General features: G+C 48.1%; 1 protein-coding gene and 1 long non-coding RNA gene across 4 annotated transcripts in view; one reads left to right on the forward strand and one right to left on the reverse strand.

The window, feature by feature from the left end:
- Nucleotides 1–5,505, forward strand: part of LOC144381429 (uncharacterized) — a 231,381-nt gene extending 225,876 nt beyond the window's left edge. Inside the window, exons 3-5 of the long non-coding RNA XR_013446678.1 lie at nt 4,744–4,905; nt 5,035–5,085; nt 5,327–5,505. This is a non-coding gene — a long non-coding RNA (uncharacterized LOC144381429). The remainder of the gene's footprint in view (nt 1–4,743; nt 4,906–5,034; nt 5,086–5,326) is intronic.
- Nucleotides 1–10,640, reverse strand: part of MCPH1 (microcephalin 1) — a 251,872-nt gene that overhangs the window by 11,195 nt on the left and 230,037 nt on the right. For 2 of the 3 annotated variants that reach the window (XM_036081508.2, XM_078069885.1), the window contains exon 13: nt 3,376–3,613. The exons of the other annotated variant lie outside the window; for it this stretch is intronic. In XM_036081508.2, the coding sequence (XP_035937401.1) occupies nt 3,376–3,613 (238 nt within the window). The remainder of the gene's footprint in view (nt 1–3,375; nt 3,614–10,640) is intronic. 3 annotated transcript variants of the gene reach the window in all.

Here is a 10,640-nt window from a genome sequence, read left to right on the forward strand (position 1 = left end):
CTGTTTGGAGATTTCATAAATTCACACCATTCTATGCCAGCAGTACAAGGCAGGGCCAGGAGGGTGAGCTGGCTGAACGCCCCATGGTCACCCCTGGCCGATGTCCCCTGAAGGAAGAGCTGCAGGTTAGAAGAAAGTCTTATATGGGAAGAATCATTTAAGAGTTTTGTTTTTTAATATAAATGTTGGGTCAGACGGTGAAGGGATAAAAAGGCTTATCTGAAGGAATATAGTGTTAGGATGTCAGACGTCTTGGGGAAAGAGACTTTCTTTTTGGTGCTGATCATCTTTCCCTCTGCCAAAAAACAAACGAACAAACAAAACCCAAACTTCTCAGAGGTTTCTAATGGCTAAAAAAATCTGCTTGTCCGTCCCCCATGACTTTATTAGTGTCCACATAAACAAAGATCCCATAAAACATAGGAATAAATATAAAGGTACTAAAAAAAACTTGGCATCTTTTGTTTTGGAAAGCAAATGACAAATCTGAAACTGGATACAATGAGCCACTTTTTAAGACTTTTAAATACTTGATTCAAACTACTCTTAAGCCTCAGGGACCCTACCTTACACGCTGATCTTCTAGTTGGAACAAATTTAGAGTATTGCTTTTCAGAATTTGTCACAAAATAACTTTCTTTTAAATTGGTGCCTTAACATGGTTGTAATTTTAACTTTCAAGGGCTTTGATTCCAAATTTTAATTGATCGATGTTTTGGGAATAAAATATTGTCTAGATGTGCTCACAGTGGAAGCTCAGGGGAAGGAGACAAGTCTTCAGAAGAGAAAATGTTGCTGTAGCAGTGGATCCAGGCACCCCGGGGTAAGGGACTGTGCCCACTGTGGTGCGAGACACCTTGCACCCTCTTGTGCCCTCTCCTCCGACCATCACGGGGAGTAAGCAGGGCAGAGGTGATTACCTGCGTAACAGATGAAGTAACTGACGTGCGGTGAGAAGAGGTGGTTGGCCGCTGCCCCCACTCGGAGAACAAGCAGAGCCCTGATGGGAAAGGACACGCCGTGCTCGGGACCCTGTGTTTTGTGGGTCTGTGTGTATGTGGAGAGACATACAGATGAAATCTCTTTATTGGCGCAAAGCTGGGGCTATTGTATTGTCACTCAATTCAAAAAGAGAAGAATATAAACTCATAAACATGTGAAAAATGCATTTTCTAACACCCAAGTCACCAGAAGCGCCCTGGTGCGGACAGGGGCAGCGGCCAGAGAGTCAGGGGGACTCACCTTAGGGGTGAGGATCTCACCACGCCGAGAGCCAAGGATTCCAGAACACACAATACCCGGAAGTTGCCAAGGGCACACGCAGATGGTGTAATCAATGACAAATCAGAAACAGGACATGAATTATGGGAGAGGAAAGAAACTCGGGCCCGTGGCTCCAGCTCTGAAACCCAGAGAATTCCACAGGGCGTTGTGAAAGTCAAGCCCTGGGGTCAAGCAGGTAGAGATCTGCCTCCTAAAAACCCACTGGCAGGAGAGCAGAATGGCAAAACAACGGGAGGAACTGGGCCGGCGGCTGAACTGTGCATGATCTGCACACAAAAGCCACGGGCAACAGGAAGGGGCGACAGAGTTCCCCAACCTGGAAATAATAATCGTGCGGACCCAGACGCTGGCCCCGTGCACGGTACACAATTTGCAGGCGCTGTAAAGTTTAGTTGTTGATATGCACTGTTGATATCAATCGTGTGCACAGTTCCGTTAGCTGAATGAGACATTTTTTTAAAAGGCAAAATTCTGGTCTCTAGTTGGTGTCATTTTGATCCATGCACTTTTTTAAAAAACAAAACAAGAACCTCTGTTTCAGAACATAGGATGTTTTGAAGGTTATATTCTTGGCATTTAGAAAAGAGTAAACAGCCTCTTGGCTTTTGGACTGTGGCTAAAATCATAGGGTGTTTTTTTTTTTTTTTTAAATTCGTCTCCAGGCAGAAGATAAATCACTTTGCACCAGAGAGTAAAAAATTACTCTTGATGGCCATACTTTTAAAATATATCAAAGGATGACCATCAGTCATTTAAATGATATTCATAAAATGTCTGTTTGATAGATGAAGGCACCTTGGACACGGTATCTACTTATCTGTTAAAGGATATTGACTAGGAAGGGGTGAGAAAAGCCAGAAGTTTGGGATTTAGAGATGAGGGGGGCAAATAGGAGGGAGACTCTGGAACAGGGAAGCAGGAGGGGACAGAATACACTTCTCAAGTCTCCAGAGCCAGGTAAGGATCTTGGCTAAAGGTGCTGGCACCAAAGTAATTCAGTAAGAGCGGAAGAAGAAAAGTTTCAGGAGAAACCAAGTCTGACTTCCAGCCTCCAGGCTGCACGAGAATAAATCCCTGTTTAAGCCCCCTGGTCTGTGGGACTTGGTAGGACGGCCCTGGCAAACTGCTACCTTCATAAAAGCCCGTACAAGAAGGTTTAGCCCGAACGCGGGGCTCCGAGGGCACCGGCCATGTCCAGCCCTCTCACTGCACAGATGCCGCCTGTCGCCCCCGCGCCCACTCCTCCCGGCTGTCCTCGCGGCCTCTGGATCCCGCCTTGCAGTCTTGCTTAGCCCACTCCTCCTGGAGACCGCTGCAGCTCTCCCAGAGCTGGGGTCACAGCAGACAAGCGTGCCTGGCACCCCACTGTCGGCCTCTTGGAAAGCAGAGCGTATCTTCTACCACCTCTTCTCCTTCAGGATCGAGGGAAGCGTTTGGCGTTCTCTATGCTGCCATGGATGCCAATTTGTACATTATGTTCATGTCCCATTGTTTTTTTTTTTTTTTTTTTTTGAAATAAAAGCTGTAGCTCCTTTTGCACGAAAGCGTACCTTTCTGAGCCCGTGAACAAATGAGTGTGAGGAGCAGCACACACACGAGAAAGGGGTGGGACACCGGGTGGCAGGTCCTGGTTTGGGCACCAGCCCACACCCTGGACACAGAGCAAGACAGGCACCAGCGGGGGGGGGGTGGGGAGGAGCGTCTGAGCGGAGGGTGGACAGGCCTTAAGGTCTGGGGTAGCTGTGGCGAGGCTGGCTCTTTCACACTAGCTAGTGAGGTAAAGTACGTAGAGTCTAATAGGATTTCCTTTGTCCTTGTGAACTGGACTTTGGCTGACAGTCAAAAGGAGGAGGGTCTAGGTTGGCTTGTGACTGACAGTGATTACAGGATTCTGTTAAGGCAGATGCGTGGATGCTGAGAGTCCATCCAAAAGCCCCGAGGCTACATCGCCGGCGGTGTGGGCATCACGTTTCCCCCAGAAAAACCTGTTTGTGTGGCCGGGACCATAGAAGAGTGGCTCCAAAGGGGACACCAGCAGCTACTACAAGCAGAAGGCACCTTCCCCATCCATCCCTGGGTGCAGATTCCTACCTAAGATCCATGTTTCTGACAGATACTTGGTGGTCGCCTTCCTCTTTCCTTGGGAGGGTCCGATGGAGATGCCGGCCTGGCGTGGGATTCGCGTGATCTGACCCCCACACAGGAGGACCAGTTCCCGCAGCTTGGTTCTGGGGGGATTGCTGGCCGGGGTGATGAACATCACAGGCTGGTCGGCAAACAGGGTTCCCCGGTACTGCCCCGCAGACAGACCACGCTCCAGGCGGCAGAGCTGTGGGGCAGAAACAGGGGTGGTTAGCAAGGCACCCATCATTCCATTACGTGGATAGGTCGGCCATAGAGCTCACTTCTTTTTTCAGAAGAGTAGACCAAAGGTAAGGTTGTGCGTTCTCAGGTGAATTCTGAATTCTGAGGATTCAGGGGAGATCATAACATTTAATGATAATGACAGATCACAAGCAAATAAAATTGACCTTTGCTGAAGCAGCTTGCAAGCAAAAGTACAAACAAATTTATAGCCCCCACCCCCCCAAAAAAGGTTAGGCTTTTGAATTATTACAAATTCTAAACCAAAATAGTGAAAAGGAATCAACCGTTCAGTTGAGTGAGGAGAACAGCATCTGCGTCCTTAAATCCTACTCAAGCTATGAGTGTGGATGAGTGTGGAAGAGAAAGTGAGAGTGTTGGAGAAGGAAGCCCGCCTGCCCCGGACCAGCAGGGTGCTTCAGGGCTCCCAGCAGCACAGACGGTCCCAGGCCCGGAAAGGTGCCTGCCTCAGGCACCACGGTGTAGATGGGCAAAGGGAGGATGCAATTATATAAAGCAGGGATCCTAGAGCTCTTCCCGGACTCCTGAGGTGGTGGGGGGTGGGGTGGGAAGTATGCAGAGGTTGCTTTCACTGAGTCATCGTGGAAATGGTGATGAGGAGTATCGGAGACACTGGGAAACACTTCAGAAACAGGGATGTTAAATTGTTCTCCTTTTTGTTCTGATAAAGTTGTGGTCGACTGGTGGACCCAAGGGACAGTGGGAAGGCTTGCTTGTTCTAAACAAACGTTTCACTAACTACAGATTAATAAAGACTTCTTTTTAAGTGCAAATACCCTCTCGGAGATGTCAAGGGTGAACTGTCATCCACATTTTGAGTATTTTAATCAGCTTATTTCCCTGAGGATGGAACTGAACATTTGAGATAAGTGGGCTCAGAGAAACTCTGACGGGAGATATGTGGGAAGAGAGCTCGAGGGGTGCACCTCAGGGGAGTGTAAACTGCGTGGGGCAGTGTGGCGGGAAACAGGGCAACAACCAGCCCCAGAGCAGAGAGAGGGGCTGGCTCTGGAGGTAAGATACCGTCCTCCACCTACATCACTGACAAAGTCGAATGAATTCTTCTTCCACTAGGTTTTCATACTCAGAAAAGAATCTCATGATGAAAAAATTTGCTTCAACATTAATTGAATCAACCCAATATACTTAAATATGGCCATGGAATTCTCTTCACTCCTCACCAGTTTTGAATTATGCAACGTAAGACATCACATTTAAGCACCTTCATCTGATTGGGTAAGTGATACAGGATCCTGACAATGAAAGCAACAGTTTTACTCATGTGTTAACTTTGTTTAATGCTTCTAGTAATTTCTAATATTCCTCTGAGATAGGGGGTAGGAAGGGTCTCATTTAATTTTGCAGATGAAGACGCACAGGTGGAAGCCCACCAAGATATCTGCTTTGGCTAAAATGGTGAGTCAAACTGCGAGAAAAAACCCACGATCCTTCAACTTGGTGAGTCACTGGACCATGTTGCACTGTAACTAGAGATCAAGAAAGAATCTTACTAAGGTTGATACAATCCTGCATTTAAAGAACTATAAAAGTAGTTGATAATTGAAATGATACAGAAGGTTATTAAAGTAAAAGGAATTTTCCTACATTAAATACTGCTGTATGTTATTCAAATTCATTCTTTTCCTTTCTTCCTCAGGGGCAGGGCATGGTTTCTGTGGGGGGTACTAACCTCTGCAGATCCATGTGTTCAAGATAAGGGACCCTTCCCAGCTCAAGGTAAGACTCAGCATTGGTCCAAGCAAATCACAGTGATCTCATTTCCCTTGCAAAGGACTGGGTCAAGCATGCATTGGACTTGATCATGGTCAATGGGATCTGAGAATAAGTCCGCTGAGGGCAGTCTTTCCTCACTAATATAAACTAATGCATATGCAAAAATACCTCTTATTGGCTGGACTCTGTCATGTTGACAATAGGATACCTGGAATTACTGAAGCTACCTGAGGCCATAAACCATGCTGAAAATGGCCAAGTGGGAAGGCCTGGATCCTCGATCACCTTTCTATGTCACTGGATTGACCAAGCCAGGAATTGTCCTTTTTTTTTGTTCTTTCTATGTCAGGGGCGGGGGGTGGGGGGGGGGTGGGAGTATGATTTTTTTCATTTCTTTAAGCTACTTGTTTGTTGAGATTTGTGTTTCCAGGAGCCCGAAGCATCCAGATGCTGCAGTCCTCAGACCCCTGCCACCTACCAGAGGTAACCCCTGGTAAGTGTTTGCTGTGTTTTTCTAAATTCTGTACAATGTTCACACACAAAAGCATTCAGGATACAGTTTTTCTTAAAAACAAAAAAAATAGGATCAAGGATATATCTTGGTATGTGAATAAGCAGTAAATCAAACCCATATTTAACCCAAGAGAAAAGGACATATGTAAGCCTTTCAAATGGTTAGAATGTGACTTGAGTAGCTGACCGCTTTGAGTCTTCATTCCCCTCCCACATTTACTGAGTGCTTACTGTCTACCGGGCACGTGCAAGATGCTGGGGAAGCAGAGAGGATTAAGACATGGTCCCTGACCTCGGTGTAAAGCACGTAATACGAAAGTCAACAAATGAAAATACTTCCTTTTATTTATTTATTCAGCTTGAAATTAAAGGAGGCAAAGAATTACAAAGATCTTATTCTTTACTCAAAATAATTGAGACTACGTGCATGCTGACTTTCTAATCCTAAGTACAACAATTTCTGGGAAAGCTTAATCAAGATTTAGGTTACCTAAAATTAAAAATTAATTTGGGAATTTATCCTAGGAATACACTCCTTTATGTATATGAGGACACGCATGGACTGGAGTTCATTGCCATAGAAACGATGACTGGCAAGTTCTATTTATATTACGGGTATGGTAGGACCCATGACTCTCCTTATTACTGAGCTTCAGCTGTGTGCATTCTCTAAGGGATGGTCTCCAGAACTCGATCCTTCCCCAGTACTGCCCTAGGACAGACTGCCCCTGTTACTCAGCCCCGTGCCCCCCTGGCGCTTTCACATCTTCGGTCCACAGGGACACGAGTTCCAGTGCAGCCTCACCCCGGAGACCCCCATTCTGTCTCTGAAAGCACAGGTGAGACACTGGCTTTTTAAGAATTCTGACCATGCCCGGTCAGCTTTACTCTCTCGCCCAGGGCACCGCCGTGCCCCCACTGGTCCGATGACGCCCTCTGAGCATGCCCCCTTACCCCGAAAGGTTTACAGCTTATTATTACCATTGCCTTCTCCATCGCTTTTGTAGTAGCAATTCACGGCAATGTGCTCCAAATCCTGATTCCATTTCAAACTTGTCAACACACGTGCAGTGCAAATGCTGTCAGCTGCAGAAACGGGTCTGGGTGGCAGTGGGCGCTAATGGAGGCTGGTGGAGGGCATGGGCTCACTGCAGGGGTGATCGTGGCGACAGCCTCAGAGGTAACCAGGTTTATCGATACTGACCTAGAAATTTCTTGCTAACTGTGGTTAAAAGATCTTTTTAAAAAATCATAACTCTAAAAAAAATTATAACTCTTATAGTTCATTTTATTTAACTCAGATGCGATAATGTTTCCAAGGAGAATTAACACATGGATAGATTGGGAATATGGAGACGAACCTGCAAATGAGCCAAACAATTGGCTTTTCCATGGGTGTGGGGGCCTTCCCTCCACCAGACAGGATTCAGTTCATGCCCATAGACAAGATTCGGTTGCACTGCCCCTGGATCGTTACAATTTACAGAGCTGTGAAAGATTCAGAGGCAGTCTAAGCCAGAACCGGGCAGTCTGGAAAGGTGACCTCAATCTAAAAAAGTATAGTTGTCCAAGGAAGCACTAAATGTTTCCTACAAAGCCCAGGGTGTCAGCTGAAAAATGATGGAGGAAAAGGGGATTAAGCGGAGGTAAGGGACTCCTCTAGGCTTAATTATCGTCTACCATAAACGGGACAGGTCAGGAGTCTGGGTGAGTTTGGGGTAGAGTTCAGAAGAGTTCCCAATTTTCTCTATGGTGATGTAAAATCAGTACATAAATTAATATACACGTGTGTGTGTGTGTTTAAGACAAGGAGAGGGCTGACAGAAGGCAGAAATCTTTCTCTGCCAGGAGATCTTCATCTGAACCCTTGGCTGTGGAGGATGAGGACTATGGAAGGGTCTCAGTAAAACAAAGACATTATCTGTGCTTTATAAAATGTTGCCTTTGCATTTGTGTCTTCATCAAAAAAGCGATACTGATTTAATAGCTCAGAACCTTCCAATCTATTTACAAGGCAGCCAGTCAAGGCAGACTGTGCTGTTGACAAAGCTGAGCAGAGCAGAATTCCACCCACCCACCCACCCCCGTCCACGCTTCTAGCTTCGATGACTCCCAGATATTTAGCCCTGACCAAGATGTCGGCCCCATGGCGGGGAGGGTATTGACGGCTCATTTACTCCAGACACGGGGCTTAGATTTCAGTTGGTGAATGTGCCTTTCCTTCCAGGTGGAGCTCACCTTGATGATGATTCTGAATCACTGACGGTTTCCATAGGAACCAACAAGCTACATACAGACTTTTGGCTTGGAGAGTGAGTAGAAAGGTGTTTGCTCTGAGAAAAGCACAGGGAGGGGCACTTCAGGTCAATGGTGTCTGAAAGATCATAGTTCAGGATCACTGCAGGTAAGGGACGAGGGGCTTGCCAGGTGATCACAATAACAAAAACTAACTTCTAAAAGCACTGAAGTATGTGCCATGGTGACGAGGCTGAATAAGCAGGGGCCAGCTGAATCCTGATTATATAGTCAGCTACCTAGTTAACGGGGAGCCATGAAATCCTCATGTGGGGGTGGGGAAGATCACGCTGCAGACAACATGGAGGTGTGGAGAGCAGAAACAGGCGGACCCAAAGGAAAGAAGTGCGGTAATTCCTACAAGAATTGAGGCAGGGCAGGGGGAGCAGGAAGGGAAGTGTATTCAGGATGGAACAAGAAGGCAAATTCAACAAGAATCCTGTTGTCTTGTACGCTTCTATTATAATGGGGACGGGTTAGCTCCAGAGTCATGAACAGAGCCATGAATGCTGCGCGTAGCAAAGCTCAGCTGTTGGGGGTTTGAGGTTTCCAGCAAATCCTACCTCTCTTTTCCCCCAGTTCAACTGGGAGAAAAGATACAGGTGCCAAACACAGGAGAGCGAAATCACTTTCATTGGGCCTTGGACCTATGGCCATGTGAGTTTGCTAATACCGCCCTGACGACCTAGGAGGCACTCCCAAAGGCGCGGTTGGCTCTGCACCAAGCGCTTTCCTCAGGAAGGCAGGCAGGTACAAAACGGGTGCAGAAGGAGCTGCATCGGGATGCCTGTGGGGCTGCCTCTGCTGGGTGGGGGTGGGGAGGGAGGCGGCGGGAGGCCCGGCAACACGAGGCTCCTCCCAACACCAACATGAGTGTGCAAATAGCTGCGGCACAGTGAAGCTGCTCACGCTCGGTCACCTGGGGCAATCAGACTCGCGCGAAGTCCCCGCTCCGTAGGAGCCCAAAGATCCCAGCGCTACCCATGCAAAAGAGAACAAGTTAGACCCTGAGACAACTGTTTGGAAACACAAAATTGAGAAGTTTCACCTTCTAAAAATGTCAATGCCTACACCTGACCATGCTTAATGGGTTGAATATATCAGAGGTAAAATGAACTTGTTGTCTTTGGTACTGAAGAGAAAAAACAAGGTCTCTGGTCCTGGGAAATTAAAAAAAAAAAAAACTTTTATGGGATTTAGGCAAATGTAAGAAATGTTACAAAGACAAGGTCTTCAAATGATGACACAGTGACTCCTGAAACCCTGCATGAACCCCCTCAATTTTCTTTTTTTTTTTTTTTTAAAGATTTTATTTATTTGAGAGAGAGAGAGCACAAGAGGGGGGAGTGGGAGAGGGAGCAGACTCCCTGCTGAGCAGGTAGCCCGATGCGGGACTCGATCCCGGCACTCCAGGATCATGACCTGAGCCGAAGGCAGTCGCTTAACCAACTGAGCCACCCAGGCGCCCCCCCCGCCTCAATTTTCAATGAAAGTCTGTCCTTGCTTCTCTCCGCAGCTTCCACCCCCCCCCCACACTGGCCCACAGCTTTGAGTCTTACCTGCTCAGGCAGCCTGACCCCCCACCTCACTGCGACTGCCCTTCCTCTCACTGCCCGATCGCTATACCCCAGCTCGCTGTCCCTCCCGTCCTAACTCCTGGAAAGTTAAAAAGACACATAAGTGACCCTTTGAATACCCTGTATCGTCCCAAGTGCCTGGACCCCCCTTTCCTGCACCCACCTCGGGCTCTCACGCTGGGTACCAGAGTCTCATACCTGGCAATGCCCTCTCCCCTCCAAAGCTTACAGCCCATGGCCGGTCGTTACTATCGTTCCCATGACTCCTCCATCCTTCTCCCTGTTAGCCTGGTCCCAGTCAACCGCTGCCCACTCTCCCCCCCCCCCCCCGCCCACCCAAGGGCAGGAGGGGACACTGTGCGAGTTCCCTGAGACACAGCCACACCTGTTACTGTAGACAGACTGTCCCCCTTTACTGTCCGCTAGGAGTCCCTCCCCATCCATTCTCCCTTCCTCCCCGAGCATCAGAGCCTGCTTGCTGTATCCACACCTGCACACACAGTCCCGGCATCCTGCCCACCCCCAAACCTCTCCCTTGGCCAGGCATCCCCCTCTTCTTTGTGTCCTTTCCCAGCACAACTCCTTCAAAAAGCAGTCCCCGCTGGCCTCTCCTTCCCATCCTCCCTTCCATCCACAGTCACCCCACTTTTGCTCCCACGGCCCCTCCCACCACCAAGACCCCCCAGGGCTGACTCCTCTCCCAGGGATGAGCAGGACAGGACGCTGGACACCGCAGCCCCTCCCTCCACTTCAGTCACCTTCTTTGCTTGGCTTCTGGCCCATGTGCCCTAAATCTCCTCCCTTCCACCCTGGTTGCTGCAGCTGTGGTGGATCTTTCTCTTCTTGCTCCAG

This window comes from Halichoerus grypus, chromosome 3, assembly GCF_964656455.1.
Source record: "Halichoerus grypus chromosome 3, mHalGry1.hap1.1, whole genome shotgun sequence".
In the NCBI taxonomy this organism is placed as follows: domain Eukaryota; kingdom Metazoa; phylum Chordata; class Mammalia; order Carnivora; family Phocidae; genus Halichoerus; species Halichoerus grypus.